General features: G+C 41.5%; 1 protein-coding gene across 4 annotated transcripts; it reads right to left on the bottom strand.

Annotated features, from left to right (window-relative positions):
* Positions 1–1,181: 1,181 nt before the first annotated feature.
* hif1al (hypoxia inducible factor 1 subunit alpha, like) lies at positions 1,182–16,562 on the bottom strand. Of its 4 annotated transcripts, none has more exons than XM_069718294.1 (16): positions 16,449–16,562; positions 10,166–10,356; positions 9,252–9,415; positions 9,049–9,133; positions 8,540–8,655; positions 8,111–8,295; positions 7,848–7,954; positions 7,450–7,597; positions 7,008–7,288; positions 6,212–6,375; positions 6,011–6,106; positions 5,739–5,872; positions 5,332–5,443; positions 4,864–4,993; positions 4,309–4,432; positions 1,182–1,327 (listed from the first exon to the last, which is right to left on the bottom strand). In XM_069718294.1, the coding sequence occupies exons 1-15, from the start codon at positions 16,553–16,555 to the stop codon at positions 4,356–4,358; spliced, it is 2,097 nt and encodes a 698-aa protein (XP_069574395.1). In that variant the 5' UTR covers positions 16,556–16,562; the 3' UTR covers positions 1,182–1,327; positions 4,309–4,355. The 4 variants fall into 4 exon arrangements, with proteins under 4 accessions (XP_069574395.1, XP_069574394.1, XP_069574396.1 ...); XM_069718293.1 differs by having other exon boundaries at positions 1,182–1,310; XM_069718295.1 differs by lacking the exon at positions 1,182–1,327 and adding an exon at positions 1,697–1,719.
* Positions 16,563–17,913: the final 1,351 nt, after the last annotated feature.

The raw sequence follows: 17,913 nt of genomic DNA, 5'->3' as shown, positions 1-17,913 counted from the left end.
ATCTGCGTAACGTCCAGTGACATTTCCAACATCTCACCAAAAATCAGAGAAAATCAAAAAATTAGATTTGTGGATCAAACTTCATTCTTCTTGTTTCTCAGTTATCATCTGACGACCGATCAGATTTATCTTCTGTCCCTGGATATTAAACTGGATATTTAAACTAGCTCCACCTGTAGCAGCTGCAACGGGAACATGCTGCTCACACACTGATGCTTCAGAATATTTTACCTACATTTTGCTACCAATACTTTTACTTAAGAAGGATTTTTTTAAATGTATTTTTTGCATCGCTGTATACGTTAAGTAAAAGATCTGAGCACTTCTTCCACTGCTGCTGTGGCTTGAGACATCCAGGAACTCTTTGCTCACCGTGACATGCACCACCCTGTGTTTTGAAGACGTGACGTCACATGCTGGAAGTCTGAACTCCAGAAGAACGAAGAGTGAATCTTTGAAACTGTTACCAGAAATAATGAAATGTTGTTCTGAGGATTTCCCTCCTCAGCTCAGCCTTGTGACAAAGCTTTTCCTGTGTGACACTACCGAGTGAGTTTGAGCAAACAGGGTGAATTCACACAGTTACACAGCAGGGCTGATGCAAAAATCTCCACCACATTTTGGCGTTTAAGACCATGAAGTGTTTTTACTTGCTTTAATTGAGTTGCTCCCAACTGTTTCTTTATTCCTGTTTTCTTTGCACCTCGGCCTGCTCTGCCCACACTTGGTTTATCCAACGCACAAGTGATTCAATCGGTGTGGGGAGAAGGACACTATTTTGTTTACCTTGTACAGCAGTTATGTAGGTGTGGAAAAAGTGTTCAAATGTTTTCCTGAGTAAAAGTGCTGATAGCACACTGTAAAATTACCCCTCAACCCCTTTTCTATTACCTCAAGATCAGTAACAGCTTTACAACTGTAAGACCATAATTAAACAACACTGGACTCTGTGGATTAAAGAACATTATAAATTCAGAAATACAATAAGTGTTTGTGTCCCCGTCACCAGAGTGAGATTTTAAAAACGACAGCAAAAATTCACATTTTCATTTGATCCAAACATTAACAGTGTAAATCAGTCTGGTAATGAGTCAGAGACACTGATTTGAACCTGGTCTAAAAATGCTCTCCTGCAAGTCAGCCAAATATTAATGCAGCAAAAATGAAAGACAACACACGGTGCATCTATTTTAATAACTGTAGCAGCAGACGGCCTCTCCAGTGAATACGCACACACTCGACTGCAACCTTTGAAAAATGCGTCTTCATAACAGCCCGGTCGTGGTTCAGGGTCTGCCAGGGTGGAAGGCCTTGAAAGCAAAAAGCCCTGCAATGAAAATGTTACCTGAGAGGAAGTAAATCAATATTGTTTGTAAAATGTACTGAAACTATCAAAAGTAAGAAAAAAAAAAAAAAGTCTATGCAGTGAGGAGGATTAGATTAGACCCTCATATGTAGAACTCTGTTGTACATTATTATTATTATTGATTCACCATATTTTATAGATGTTTTATATGTGAAATCTTAAATTAAATCTCTGCAGAGGTGTTTGTGCTGGTTGTCGGAGGCGATGACACCAACGCTTCTTTCTCTAGTTCAGTGGTTTTTTTTCCTGTTTTGACAGCGATGAGGTGATCAGACCGGTTTTATCCTGGACAGAGGATAAACATTTACCTGCAGACGGAGCGGCTCCTCCTTCAGTGAGTAAATGTTTCACCTCTGCACACACACACACACACACACACACACACACACACACACACACACACACACACACACACACACACACACACACACACACACACACACACACACACACACACACACACACACACAACAAACAATAGCTTTTGCTTCAACAGCTTTATTTAGTTCATGAGTAAATACAGGATAAACAAGTACAAATCACAGGGGTCGTTTTGAGTAAATGCTGTGTCTCGGTAAATGCTTTCCACTGCATGATAAAAGACACAGAGAGGTTTGAAACGTGTCTGCATTTAACAAAACGTAAAGTTTTGCATTCAATTCAGACAAATAGAGTTGGTAGCTCCAGAGTTTATATGTATAACCCCATTTCCAAAAAAGTTGGGACGCCGTATAAAATGTAAATAATAACGGAAAGCAAAGATTTGCAAATCATGTAAACCCATATTTAATTGAAAATGGAGCAAAGATAACGTATCAAATGTAGGAACTTACAAATGTTGTTGGTTTATGATAAATATATGCAAATTTTTCATCTGATGTCAGCAACCCATCGGGAGAGGGGCATGGTTACCGCTGTGTTGCATCACCTCTTCTTTTAACAGCACTCTGGTAACTGAGGAGACCAGCTGCTGGAGTTTTAAAAGTGAAATGTGGTCCCATTCTTGCCTAGGATAGGATTTCAGCTGCTCCACATTTCAGGGTCTACTGTGTCGTATTTGTCATTTCATGATGCTCCAAATGTTTTTAAGGGGTGACACGTCTGGACTGCAGGAGGCCGGTTTATTACCCGGACTCTTCTACTACGACGCCATGCTGTTGGAATACGTGGAGAATACAGTTTGGTATTGTCCTGCGAAAATAAGCAACACCTTCCCTAAGAAACACGTCGTCTGGATGGCAGCATATGTTGCTCCAAAACCTGAATATATCATTTAGTATTAACGGTTCCTTCCCAGATGCTCACGCTACACATGCCATGTGCACTAATGCACCCTCATACCATCACGGATCCTGGACTTTCAACTGTGCGCTGATAACAAGCTGGATGGTCCCTCTCCTCTCTAGCCTGATTCTCTGAATCTTTTAACGATATTAAGTACTGTAGATGGTGAAATCCCTAAATTCTTTGCAGTTTTACATTGAACATTATTCTTAGATTGTTGTACTTGTTGCCCAGGCAGTCTTTTTACAGAGTGATGAGCCTCTCCCCATCTTCACTGCTGAGAGGCTCTGCCTCTCTGAAACTTGCTGCTCGCATCAAATAGAATTTTTTTTGTTTTTCATAAAACAAAATGCATCAAGTTTCAACATTTGATTTGTTGTCTTTGGTCTATTTTTAATCAAATATGGGTTTACATGGTTTACATTTTACATGGCATTGCAACTCTTCAGGAAACTGGGTTGTAGAAAAAAACCAGAAGGCTGTCAAATAAAAACAATCCTCCACATCAATATTACAATATTTCATCTAGCACTGCAACTGAAGAATACAAGTCAAATATTTAAGTCAAAGTAAAATTTGTTACTAGTCATAAAAATCTAACAAAGAAAAACAGAACTAAAACTAATGTTTAAATTATATTTCTAATCGGCATATACGTAAACAAACTGACTACGGTTTGTTTACCTGATAATGGCTTCAGTAGCAAGTTATTCAATTATGGTTCTAAAATCACAATACAAGGACAAATTAAATGGCATCAAACCTGCATATTGTTATAGTTTGAAGTCAATTTGCTAACGTTTTCCTGTGATTGATTGCCTTGCATTAGCTTACAGGAAGCGTTAGACAGGATAAATCCCACCCTCATAGCATCTCAGGAAGATGAAAACATTTGCGGACAATCGGTGACTCAGGATTTGTAGATAGACGCAGTAAAAAAATCTCAGAACTTCATAGAAAATGTATCTTTTAAAAAATAAGATGTGTATAGAAAGATGTAAAAAATATGCCACTGACATGAACAATGCCACTGATATTCACAAGTTTAAATGCTGGCGTGAGCAGGAAGTGAAAGGGAACGTTGTTTGTTCCTACTTGATGGTCGCTGGCGTTGCAGGTGTTCCTGTTCCTGACACCGGCACTAAAGCAGACGGCTTGAATGTGGTTTAACGGCAATATTATTGCAATAAAAATGTAATTTAGCTGCACAGAGAATTAAGTTTCGGTATTCGTGTCACTGTTTAACCCATTTAGGTTTCGTAGTCCTTCACATTGTTCATGTGAAGAAAATTAGCACCACCTGCTGTTTTAATAAAACAAACAGACCTCAATGATGAGTTCTCACATTAAATCGCTGACTAAGTATTAATGAGGAAAAACAAGCTACTGAGCAGCGTCGGGTTAAAGAAAGACCTTTGGTCTGATCTAAACTAGGTCACCAGCTTTTGTTTCACAGTCAGAGAAATGAGAAAACCCAATATAACAGACTGTCCTGGTTCAGCTGCAAGGAGCAGAGTCGGGTTCGATCCAACACCGCGGTTACGCCGCATGTGCGTCTAGATTTGTGTGCGTGTATGTTTGTGGTCTATTGCGTTTAGACGGTACTTGTGTGCTCAGGTTGCTGTGTTTACAGACAGATCCGGCGTCGACTTTCTCACTTTATAACGCGGCCGTCGAGCCGACTTTTGATTGACGGGAACGCCTGTCAGGTCAAAGGTGAAAGAGGTGGCGAGAGGTCTGGGGGGCCTCGTGTAAGTCCCGAGAATATGTCCCTCATCAGAACTGGAAGAGAGAGATAGGCCAGACTAAACTTTAGAAACGCTTTTCTGACCTAAAAAATACAGTTCAGTACAAATTTGAATAATTGATCTCCACAGGTCAAAAAATCAGTACAGTTTGGCCTCAAGCTGCAAACAAACAAACTAAGAGCACCAAACAATCACTTTAGATTTACTTGTGATTGTTCTGACTGATCCTGGAATATTTACCGTTTTAACTTTTATTTCCCCAATTAAAACTCATTTACCAGATCCGGTTGAGGCATGAGATGTTAATCTACAAAAAGGTAGCTGTAAGTGTCCCATATGACCACCAGAGGGTGTCGTTACACCTGAATATTACCATCTCCTATCTAGCAGCTAAAAACTGAACAGAGTTTTTACTGTTGGGGTTAAAGTCTACTGTTCATTTAGGTGAGTGTGTGTTTATCATACCTGCAGTATCACAGAGGCCCTGTATGCCTCCTAAAACGGGGTCTCTGTCTGTGAGCAGCTGACTGCAGCCTCTCGGGCCCGGGCCCGGGTCCAGGGTCAGATCCGATTGGTCAGCTTCCTCCAGACAGCCCTGAACATGGAGTTTAACATATGGACACAAGTTTAACACTTTTATATATATATATATATATTTGAAGTTCTGTGCTTCCTGTCTGGTCCTTTCTGGCATTTAAAAAGTGAAAATATTCACACAGAGTCCAACTAGAGCGCTTCGATGAAAGACCCCGTGTAATAATCAGCCTGCAGTCTGTTAGTATTTAACTTATTGGTTTAAAAACAACCAAAATAGGTCTGAATTAGAAATCTCTTCTGTTATGTTATATTATCTTCCTGCAGATCCTTCAGGTAAAAACATTTAAAAATAAACCTCCTAAAAATAGTGTTTTATCCCGTTTGTCCTGAACTCACCAGTAATCTGTGGCTGAGAAGAAGTTCCTCTTCTATTGAGGAAGGATCGTGTTTCTGTCTCTTGTCATGAACCATCAGCTGGGCCGGCATCTCTTCATCTGGGTTATGGGTCCTAAATGAAAGACAAACGAAGAGAGCAACTGTAAACAATTCCTGGCCTTTTTATTTATTTTTTTATATATTCCGTTGCTTTGTACAACCTGTTTAAGCAGGCAAGTAGTCTATGTTCAACAACAACACTGTACAGGAGTCTCTGAATTCAGATGTGAGGCATTTACTGTTTCTGCTTTCACTCTTGCATGTACTTTGTCCTTCGGAGCCAAAGAGACGTCCTTACTTTACTGATAACTAGCTGCAGCTGACGGTCTTTGCAACATGAGTGCACAGAAGGAGCTGCTCCGTCTCACCGTTTCCTGCTCGCCGCCGCTGCAGGCGTCGCATCCGAGGGTTTGTCAGCTTCCTCGGGCAACGTGTTGAGTAAGGTCAGCTGGAAGTCGTCGTCCATGGAGATGTAAGGAGCCAACATGTCCAGATCCATCGCCTCCACGCCCCGGGAAAAGACGCGAGAAACAAAAGATTACATTTTTCAAACTTTAAAAGTTTGTGCACCAACAACCTGGAAAAGTAAAGTCGTTTTGGTCTCTATGTTAATGTTTCTACGTGTGTTTTCTGCTCCTACCTCCTGTGGTCCTCCTTTCTCTTGAGCATCGTCTGGACAAAAGGCAAGGATCTTTTTAACCTTGCCGGTGTCCGTCGCCGCCGTCTCACAGGGGCTCTGAGGGAAGTCGACAGACACGGAGACAAAATAAAGAGACGGTAAATCAATGAGACGGAGACATTAGTACTTGCAACGTATTCAAGATTTAAGGTTTGTAACTACCGGCTCAGGTGAGGAGGGTGATGATGATGATGATGATGAAGGTGGAGTGAGGGGGTTGAAGATGGGCGAGAGGAGCTGTCTCAGCTGGGGACTGCACAGATCCTGAGGATGGTCCGGCACCAAGTTTGGATGAGTCGAAGTGGCAAACGACAGCTCAACAAAACCTGACAGACAGAAAAACAGTGAGAGGATTCAGCGTGAAAAGTTTCGTGGTTTGTTCAGCAGCTGAACTAAAACTTCACTGATCTCATCACAAGATGAACCTCATGTAAAATGACATTAATTAAACATTATAGGAATCTGTTCACTTTAACCAAACACTGAAAACCTGAAAAACGAATGAAACCCTTTTATCAACACTAGTTTTCAAGTAAATATAAAAACACTTTTGTTTTCACTCATTCTTTTTCATGAGTTGAATTAAAAGATCTAAAATTACTTCATGCACAACATCTCCTGTTTGCCAAGATGCTGATTAAACAACATGATTATTGAACACGTGTTCCTGCGACAGGCCACAAAAAATGTTTTCTATTTTTTTTTTAAACAATATTAGGCGTTAATTGTGTGTATTTGTGTGTGTGTGTGTGTGTGTGTGTGTGTGTGTGTGTGTGTGTGTGTGTGTGTGTGTGTGTGTGTGTGTGTGTGTGTGTGTGTGTGCCACACCTGACAGGTGGATTGAATATCTCGGCAAACATCCTCACCAACGAGGATTTTAACAGCTTCGTGAACATAATTTGAGAAACATAAACCTTGTGTTGTGCATCTACATGTAAAAACATCTGGTCTGTTTCACCTCCTGTTAGAGGCGCCATGGCGTCGTCAGCTTCGGGATCCAGCTGGAGGAGATCATCTGGCGTCTCCTTCAGCTTCACGAGGAGCTCTGCAGCGCTGCTGACATCCGAATCCGCGTCTTCAGTCTCAGCCGGACGCTCGATGTCCTCGGGTTCAGAATCGCAGACGTCGGAAATCCAACAATCCTCCGGTGCGAGCGGCGGTGAGACGGCTTCGTCTTTCGGCAGCCGGCCACAACGGGTCTGCTCGGCGGAGAAAACGACGTCTGGCTGCTCCACGGCGCTGCAACAGGAGGAGACGGAGGAGGTAAAGAAGAAGTAGGATAAATGAGCCGTTGTGTTTCTGTCCTTTACCGCTTCTTCTAGTTCAGCCCTGGAAACACCAGCACGGTCTCATGTTGGAGCCAGAGCTGCGTTACACGACCTCCACGCTCGTCAAAGTACCTGAGTATGAAGTTGAGGCAGACGATGGCCTCGGGCTGCGACGTCTTGCTGCTGTAGAGGACGGTCGCTTGAGTCTCCGCCCAGACGAAGCCGCCGTCGTTTGCCAGGAAGCGGTAGTGGCTGGTGATCACCTGACCTTTGGACAGCACTGCACAATGTGGACGGACACGGGAGACGGGGACACAAAGAGATGAGCAAAGAGTAAATGTCAACATCCTGCTTCTGTGTGTGCAAACTCGTCCTCTCTGGTTTGTTTACATCCTGAACTTCTGCAAAGTCACTCTTCTTCATTTCTTATAAAAATATTTCCTCAGTGGGCTTAAACGATCGACACGCCTTTAAACAAAACACCTAAACACTGATTCTGTACGTAGATATTTGGTTTCTGGAGTACTCGCATGTGCGCAGGCTCTTGTTGATGTGATTTGAGTCGCGTGCGTGATGAAACTCAAAGGCTGAGCGTCCAATCAAATCGTCCGGTTTGTATCCAACCAGCTCTGTAACCCTGGTAACAGAAAGATGGAGGAGACACACCAGAATAATTTTAACTGCGAAGAGAGATTCACAGATTTCTATTCCTCTCCTCCTGTCGTGTTTTCTCTCACCTCTCAGCCACGGGGAGGAGGTCAAAGGTCAAGGTCGTTTATGCTTCTCGTCTTACCTGCCCTCGCAGTGAGTGAAGTGCAGGTCCATGCTGTGGCGGGTGAGGAAGGTCCGGGTGTCCAGAGGGAACTCCACGCTGGACGGGTGAGGGACGGGCTCACACAGCAGAGTCATAACGCTGGCTGCAGGGGGCGACGTGGAGCCGCCGCCGAACGGACGCATGCGACCTGTGCAGTGGAGGACCTGAAGAAGAAGAAGAGAAGAAGTCCAGCAGAGTATTAATCCACTTTTTCGTTGCCAGCACTGGATGTACTTTACTGGACTCCACTCACTTCTGGTACCAAGTGCTTTTCTGGATTTTCTATTTTTTTTTGTACCATAGATAGTAACCCCTTAATGCAGTGTTGTTACTATAGCAACGCCGCATGAAACTGCTTTGATAGGTTAAAGTGTTTCTGTGTCCTCGCGTACACTCGTCAGTGCTTACCTTCCAGGTAGCCGACTTGATGTTGACGCTGCGCCCCCTGCTGGTCAGCGTGCTCTTCATTCGCAGGAAGAAGTTTCTCTCGCTTGGCTGTTCATTCCGGGATTTCTTGCTCAAACCTGAAAACAAAAAGACAAAGCTGACGTGCCTGGCTCACGGGTATCTGGCAACTTACGTTGTCTGTGTTGACATTTGTTTCCAGGACTTTTACAAAAACAGTCAACTTAAAAGAACAGCTGGTAATTCAACTGCTAAAGTTTGATATCCGAGTAACCCTCACCACCTCTGTTTTTAAATGACAGGCTTTTTATTTCTGAAAACAGTGGATGAACCTGCAGAACTCATTTGACATTTATGACACCGAACAGAAACAGTCTTGTTCTCATGTGACCAAACCAGAATAAAACACGTTCTCAGCCAAAAACAAAAGGTGTTATTTCTAAGTTAAGTCCTGTTTAATTTTGAAACTGTCTCTTTTTTTTTTTTCAGGATTTCGAAATTGTGCGTCTGACCTGGGCGTGGAGTCAGCAGGTCTCGGAGCTCCTCCTGATCACAGGGGTGAACAAAGTCATAAATACTCTGACCCAGCAGCTCCAGCTGTGAACAAAAAACAACAGTTACACACTAAAACGAACGCATCAATTTACTTAAACGTATTAGTGGTACTGTTGCTGACTGCGAAGGCGTCTGTCCTGCTGTCGCGTTGAGGCTGTACCTGTGCGATGCCGATGTGTTTGTTGACATTTTCCGTCAGGTAGATCATGTCTCCCTCCTCAGCGAGCACCATGATGAAGCCAGCGAGCGCCTGAGGATAGAAGACGTCCATCGGATCGTCGTCTTCCTTCTCGTCCTCGTCGGACTCTTCTTTCTCACCCTCATCTGTTATCAAAAAAATAATCAGGAGATTATTACAGATCTATTTCAGTGCATGTCTTTAAATGCCTGAATGTCCCGTAGTTTTTTTTTTTTTTTTTTTTAATGAAGCAGAATACTTTGTAATCGCTGCCTGACTAACGGGAACCCATTTTCCAGGGACTGGACATTTTGCTGCTAAATTTTCAGACCTTGTAATTGATTCACCAACAGCTTTGCTATTGATGAGTTCATGACTCTGCGCTCACACCCCGAGGGAGAGACGCAGCAATGAGCCGACTCATCTCACCAGAATAACTCAACGAAAGAGAAAAACACTGAAAGTGCAAAGTATCAGAGCGGCTTCTCCGATTCAGCAGCTTTAGATGCCGGACGGATTTTTCCAATGTTACTCCGTCACTCATGAAGGGAACGTGAAGATTAAGGGTGCAGGACACACCACAGGATATTTTTAAAGGCTCGAGCCGACTCAGGCTTTATGCTACGTATTGTTCTGGTTTTTAAGGAGCAACAGGAGAGTTTCCAACTTTAAGGTTGTTTTTTTTTTCAAACTCGACTTGCAGTCCAATAAAACGTCGTACTTGCACTAATCCGTATGTGTTCATTAGAGGCAGTCTTAAGGAGGATATTATTGCTGTCATTAAATTCACTTCCTTCCTGCTCGGTGCCTTAACTGGACCTAATTCAGCAGTTTTAATGGCACTATTTTAGTCTTGATTTTCACAAACTTTATCAATCTGTATACCGACATCTTACCAGGTCGCAGGAGGTGGTGCATCTGCAGGAAGCTGAGGGTCACTCTGATGATGGCGGCTTTGTCCAGGTGTGCGGAGACTCGGTGAGGGAACGGCAGGGTGTGGGCGAGCTCGTAAAACACATCAGTCTCCTGACTTCGCCTACATCTGGCCGCATCACGAGAACGCAGCTTTCTCTGCTCCAAACTAGTCCTGTAGGATGAAGAGGAGGAGGAGGAGGAAGATAGAAGGTCAGAACGTGATTGACAGAAATGAAAATAGGGACAGAAAAGAGGTAAACATTTAAAAGAAATAAACAAAAAGAGAGGAAAAATAAGATGAGAAGAATAAAGAAATGAAGCCTCATAGGATATTCATATAAAATACGGTGTGATGAGGAGGAATGATGGTCGGTTTAGAGCAGAAAAGGATTGTGGGAAAATAGAGAATGAAAACAAAACAAAAAGGACAGAAAAGAAGACTTCAGTGAGGAGCCCAAAATCAACAAAGAATTAAAACTAAAGATCACATTCTTCTCTCCCAGTATCAACACTTTTCTATAACCAGTTCATTTCCCATAATGCATCTCTCTTCGCCTCTGCAGAGGAGATTTTTAAATCGTTCAGTATGACGTAACGTAACTACATTTTAGTTGACTTAAGTAAGAAGGTCAAAGGATGAAAGAACGTTGTATTACAAATGAATTATGTAAAATGGGAAATTAAACATGCAATCTTAAACCACATGAAACATGAAAGCTGCATCATGAATGTGATTTCTGTCAATGTTTGTGTTAAACATATCACATTTCCTACCAACAACAACAACAAAACAAAGGAACAATTCATGTAAAATTTTGTTCAACTCCAGCGATAAGATCTAGGATTTACAATAAATCCCCAAACGTTCCTCAGTAACTCAGCTGTAAAGGTTTTAAAAACACTTGAGGAGGAGTTCAGGACCAGATGCTGGAAATTCAAAACAACCCCCTCATATAAAACGTGATCATTATGATAACTATCTGTTTAACTTCATGTTACATCAACAAACGCCTCACTTCCTGCCCATTAGTGTAAAGTCAGGCCTGTTTGCTGCTCTGCAAGTTCATCTCTGGTCTCCTAGAGACCTAAAGACCTACAAGTCTTTAAATGTGCGAGCAGACAGTTCGGCTCTATAAACATTCCTGGATATTTTTGCAAAGTGGGAACAGAACCGATAGCGTAAAAAGGGAGAAATGTACAAAACTGAAGGGAACAAAATGTTATTTATTTGAGCGACTGGGAAAACATCCAGATCCTCCCTCCCTCCCTCGCTCTCTTCTCTTCAGTCCACCCCGCGCTGCTGCTGTGACCTGGATAAAAAGTATAAATTAACAAAAATGTGCGCTGACAACACAACAGCAGGGTTTTATTTCTCTCTCCCGTTCGATTTGAGCCGGCCGGGTGGGAATACAATCACATCCAAACATACGCAGAAACCAAAACAGCAAGAGTACGAGCCTTTAAACCGCCTCCGCCTCCTTCACTGCGAGAAAGTCAATAATAAAAGCAAGATTCACTGCAACAGCACCCAGAACCTGCTAAAGGCTGAGTCAGCACTTCAAAAAAACAAATCAAACTGGACCCCAAATGAAGTACTTAAAAAAGAAAAACACACAACACAACAGGAGATATCAGCTGACTGCCAGCTCCAAAATAACTTCCAAGCTTGCAGCTTTGAAGAGAGTGAGCAGCTGACAGGCGGTCTCACACACTGTAATACAATACTATGGAGTACAAAGAGGAACAAAATAACTTTCAACATTATGAGCATCATACTCTGAGAGGATGTGCTTCATTCAGAGATCAGATTGTGATTCCCTATTGTTCTTGTTACAGCTGAAAATATTGACTCTTATTATAATTTGTGCAGCATATCACAGAATATAAAATCTGTATGATCTAACAGTGACAACCGACTTGGACCGGAAAATGTAGACTTTAGTTGTATGTCTGACTATCTGTCCCACAAAGATGTTGAGCTTCACAACTAAAATAAGACTTTTTTCTTTTTTTTTTTTTACAAACTAAAAAACACGGCGAGGCCGAGAGCACGCTTCTCCCAGAAGAATTTAAAACATGTTTGGGTGAAACTTTTGACAAATATCTCAAAAACGTTTGTCCTTCCCGTTGCTCTGCAATATCATCAGCGAGTCACCAATTATCAGCAATATTTTCCTCCATTTTATCAGTTGGAGGCACTGGGTGTTACCATGGAAACACAGCACGGAGTTCGCTTCTGCTTAAAATCGGTTTTGACATAATTCCTCCGACTTCACACTCGTTCTTTCTTCTTCTTTTGCTTTTCTTTTTTCGTCGTGGATTAATCGTTTTGTCGAAGAAAACAAAGGCAAAAACAAACAAACAAAAACAAACAGCGAAAGGCCCGGTGGACAATGCTGCTTACTTTTGTCATTCATAAGAGCTGTTTGTACCTCAGACAGGAAATGTCACAACATCAAGCGTTTCCCACCGAGGCTCTGGGCTCTCTGAAAGCCAACACGGCTGCAGCTCCTGACGCAGTATCTCACGTCAGGAGTATTTTTATGTTTTAGGATCGTCGTGTTACAACAGAGACGCGTAGCACACGTACGCAGACCAAAAACAGAGATGTGACCACCGATTGGCATATTTTGTACACCACCACCGTCACACACCAACACAAACAAAGACACAAACCTACGTCACCCAAACAAACACATGGCAACCGCAAGGATGAGATAACAGTCGGCGGTGTGTGTGTCCCGTCTTCAGGGAAAAACAAACCCGTTTCAGGCTGCTGTTAATGGATCCAACGTTTGAAAGGGTCACTCCCAAAATAACCAAATCACAAAACACCTCCATCTCGCTCGGTCACATCAGATTATTATGATTAGAAAGACTTCAGGTTTTTTTCTTTTTTTTTCTTTTTCCTTTTCGCCTTTGAAAAGAAGCGGTTCCCAAATATGAGGGGCGTGACCACTCCGAGGGCCGTGAGATAAATTTAAGAGGTCAACAAATGACTGGCAGAAAGAAGAGAAAAACAGTTTCTGTTTATACAATCTTTGTTTTCTCTTGTGAAATACTGGTTTAATTTAAAATAGAAAATCTGGATTCATCTGAGAAGGCAGATTAACATGGAGGAGTTAAAATGGTCCAACTTTGGCTTCTGACACACGTCATGTCATGTTTGTGAGATTAAACCGTTTAATTTGATCTTTAATGTAATTTCAGGTAAAACCGCCAGCTACGGTCTTTTCAGTTTGTGATTTGTTTGTATAATCTTCCTTTAGCAGGATTCCCTCGAGTTCATGTGTACAACGCCGCTCCTACTGTCAGCGTAACCGGATCTTGAACAGTCAGAAACCCACAGAACAGGTCCTTTAGCTTCTATTAGACAATACACAGCAACATGCACCACCTCGTGCTCTTATGGTTGAAGTCATAGTCGAAATGATGCATCTTTATTAGCCTTAATTGCAATGCTCCAAACCCTGACTGTGTCCAGCCAATCACAGGAGAGTATTTGTTGACTTTCTTTCTTCACCACCTCTGACAGGAAACTGAACATCTTTAGATTTTGTACGACTGATCTGACAGAAGGAGCCGATCAAAAGATGTCACCTTGAGCACGTTTCACTATTAAATCGCCTTCTCGGGAAAATAATGGGAGAATTAATGAAAGACAAATAAAGCATACAAGATTAAAAAAAAAAAAAAAAAAAAAAACCAGTATCAAAGGGTGTCTAATGCTGCAAGTAATCAACAAAAAGTCAACAGCAATGAGCTCAGCGACAAACAAAATTGCTCCCAGGTGGCGACACCAAGCCCCTCCTCCTCCTGTTAATAATACAACCAGAGTCCATAGTGCTGCTGATAATAATAATAATAATAATAATAATAATAATAATAACAATAATAATAATAATAATAGGCTGTCAACTCCTGCAGCATTCCTCTCAGCAAAAAGCAGTCTGTCTGCCAGGAGGAGCTTCAGAGAACACGTGTTCCTGGTCAGAGAGCAGAGCTGCACTTTGTTATTGCTCAATGTGTGTGTGTGTGTGTGTGTGTGTGTGTGTGTGTGTGTGTGTGTGTGTGTGTGTGTGTGTGTGTGTGTGTGTGTGTGTGTGTGTGTGTGTGTGTGTGTGTGTGTGTGTGTGTGTGTGTGTGTGTGTGCCAGGTAGAGATCAGGTTGACCTCATATACCAGAACGCAATGTGCTCAAGAAGGAACAAAGGAAACAAACCCAATATTCAGGCGTTCAAGTGAAAGGTAAAAAAAAACAAGAGTCCTGAAAACTACGCATGCGCACACACACACACACACACACACACACACACACGCGCACACGCACACACACACACACACACACACACACACACACACACACACACGCACACGCACACACACGCACACGCACACGCACACGCACACGCACACCACTCCAAGATGTTCTCCATTATCAGTAGTTAATGTTTATACTTCAAATTTATCGTAGACTCTGAAATAACTCATTTAAACTGTGAATAACTAAATCCATCTCGGCTTCGTTTGCGTCGAAACATAATGTTCAACAAAACAGAAAATGTGGAAACACGGAAGAGGTTTTTTTCTTTTCTTTTTTTTTGGGCAAGTCAGAGCACGTCCAACAAACACACACAACCTCAAGCCTCACTGTTACACAACTTTCTTTGCTACCACCACAGGAATTTGGACGACAATGATACCAATTTATATTTCAGGATTTTGTGATATTTTTTTTTTTTTTATATTTGTTTTAAAAAGTCGTTCACTACTGAATGAGCAGTAAACAGAGATTTTGGACAAATCATCATTTTTTTTTTATTTATACAGAAACAACAACAAAAATAACAGAACATTGGTCACCGCCTATCACTAGCTGCTAATAATATATTTGTCTTGAACTAGGAAGTTGTTTGTTTTTTAAAATATTATTACAATTAAGATCTTTCTTTCAAGACGATGTCAGTGTCACTCGGTAACTGACCTCAATGATTAATCGATTATCAAATAAGTGGTTAATTAATATTCTGTCAAGCCACTAATTGAAATATTGATTATTAGTTTCAACCCTCTCTTGTCACAGCGACCGATAACTGTCAATTAATAGAAAAATAGGTGTTTGTTTTTTTTAGTTAAATGTAATAAATCATGACCCTCAAACCAAACTGTACTATAAGTGTGTTGTTCAGGTGATCAGCAGGTTTCTTCGTCACCTGCTGGGTGGGGGAGGGGGAAGGGGGTTAATTTCATGGTCATGGATGTGCACTTTGTCCCACATATTTGACCTCTCCCGTCGTGACAAGACTAAGGAAGTCCACTCCCACAGCTATTTCCAGCCTTTGTGTTTGCAAAGCTGCAGGAGCCGAGTTCGACATAATCACAGAGACGCTAAACCTGCATTTCTCAGCAGGTTAATCTGTAAAAGTCAGCTGCCAGTTACTTTTCAAAGCAGTGACATGCAAGTGGCTCATTTATAAACCAAATCTCAAGTGTGTTTATTTTGATCATTTGTCCCCTCTGGCCACCGTACTCTCTGACAACAGTCCATCATTTCCAAAAACAAGTGATTCCAAAACTTAAAAAATTAGCCAGCACATGTATTTGTATGCTTTATTATACTGTACACTCCTTCTTAAACCTTGTAGACACACACTTAGCTCAATACATCAGTATTTAAATTAGTAAATGTCCTCCAAGTCGAGAGGAATTTATTATCTTGCTCGACTCTTATGCCCAGGAGGCAGATTCCTTTTATAATTACATGCCATTGTGCTGAAGCATGACTCCACCAAGTCACAAGAAGCCAGAGAACATGTGAACATTAATTCTCTGAAGCCATTTCCATAAAAAAAAAACACCAAAAAAACAACACATACTGGATCATTGTGCTGACATGATGAAGTGAAACACCGTCTGTGATTGAAGCAGCTGTAACACAGAACTCAAATCTGGTAAAAAAATAAATAAAAAAAACACCATAAATTAGTATTACTTTACTGCTGAGGAATAGACGACCTGTCGTGTGGAGTATTGTCTTCAATTAAAATAAGATTTCACCATTAAAGTCTGCAGAGAAAAGACCTGTGGAAACATGTGCTTGAATACTTTCCTAAATAAAACACTGCTGAGCTGTGAAGCTGGACATGATCGCAGCAGTTGTTCACTGCCTGCTTCAACGGCTCATTTAGACTCAACAAACACACCGTGAAAATATTTGAATATCTAAAAGCGCATCACGTGAGTGTTTTAATGAATGCTTCTTACCGTTTGACCGCCACCGTCTCCTCCTTCTGCTCCATGTTCAACCGAAACACCGAACAGCGATACCGATTTTCTCGTTTCTTCTGCACAAGATTGTAAACACCAAACATGTAGTGACGTCAAGTTTACAGCTGTAAACACACGCTGCTTCCGCTTTCACCGTTTCAAAATAAAAGTGGTCTCGTCACTGACGTCCACTTCATGTTTGATTAGAATAGTACAGTTTCAAGAATCTCTACTGGCGTGTTTACGTTTTATTTGCGTAACCTATGATGGGATTAACGGAAATATTGACAAAGTAAAAAAAAAAAAAAAAAAAAAAACTACCCAACATTTATGGTTCAAATTAGCACATTAAAATGCAGCTTTCCATTTTACATTGTGTTGCTTTAACTAGTGAACATTTTTCAACTTTTTTTGTTCTGCTTTTTGTTCTGGTGTCCTATGGTCCATGTTAGATCAACTAGTTATAAATACACACATTTTAAAACAGTCAATCTTTCGAGAAAAACATCAGTCCTGTCTATCATAAATTGAAACCCTTTAAGTTTCATACGTGTTTGTCATTTTTGACAGCTTTTGATTGGGTTGCAGACTCTTTTTTATTGTCAACAACATTATTCTGGTTTCCGGTGTTGCTGACTGTCTCCGGCTTGAGTCTTCCGTCACAGCCGTGCTGACGCCACGCCCCACGTCACGTCCACAAACTTCCTGTGTTTCCGCTCAGCTGAAAGGCTGAGGTTTGGAGAAGAATCCAGGGATTTCTGCCAGAAAGGCTTGTGGTTGAGGGGGAAAGAAAAGGGGGTTTTGATTTGTGTGTAAAAAAAAAGAAAAAAGAAGAAGCTTTTTAGCAGAAAACCCTCCAGGCAAAATACCCCCACGTGCAAAGGCTGAAAGGGTCATTTTCTTCCTGTGCAGGTAAAAAGAGAAGTCGATTATTTGTCTGTACTGCCCTCTGCTGATCATCAGAGGGATATAATAAAATATCCTATATAAGTTCAACCAGTATATTCACAAAAACAAAAACATGACTGTTTCAGGTTTTCACGTTTTAATAACACATCTCCAAATACAAACTGGATACAGTGACGTCATTCTGACGTTATTACTTCCACCAGAACAGGCATGAAGGCATGTGTGATAATGTGTTTGTAGTGATAATGGATAATGCATATTTTATACAGGCACACACGCACGCGCGCACACACACACACACACACACACACGAAAAAAAAAAAAAAAAAACATGTAGAAATTAAAGAAAAGTGTCATTTTTCTTCCACTGGAAGTAAAAACGATCACAGAAGCACATCTGGAATGATGTTTGTTGCGGCGGTGTCGAATGTTTGAGAAGAACGCAGCCTTTTTTGTGTGTGTGTGTGTGTGTGTGTGTGTGTTTTGAGGCAACGTGATTTATTTTAGCTTGTTGTCGGCTCTGCTTTTTGTCCCCTGGACTCCGCATTGTTTG

This window comes from Brachyistius frenatus, unplaced genomic scaffold, assembly GCF_029030835.1.
Source record: "Brachyistius frenatus isolate BFR_SWC_R1_liver_20210118 unplaced genomic scaffold, ASM2903083v1 Contig_189, whole genome shotgun sequence".
NCBI lineage: Eukaryota > Metazoa > Chordata > Actinopteri > Embiotocidae > Brachyistius > Brachyistius frenatus.
The sequence above is the reverse complement of the archived record's forward strand: the minus strand, read 5'-3'. Positions and strand labels throughout refer to the sequence as shown.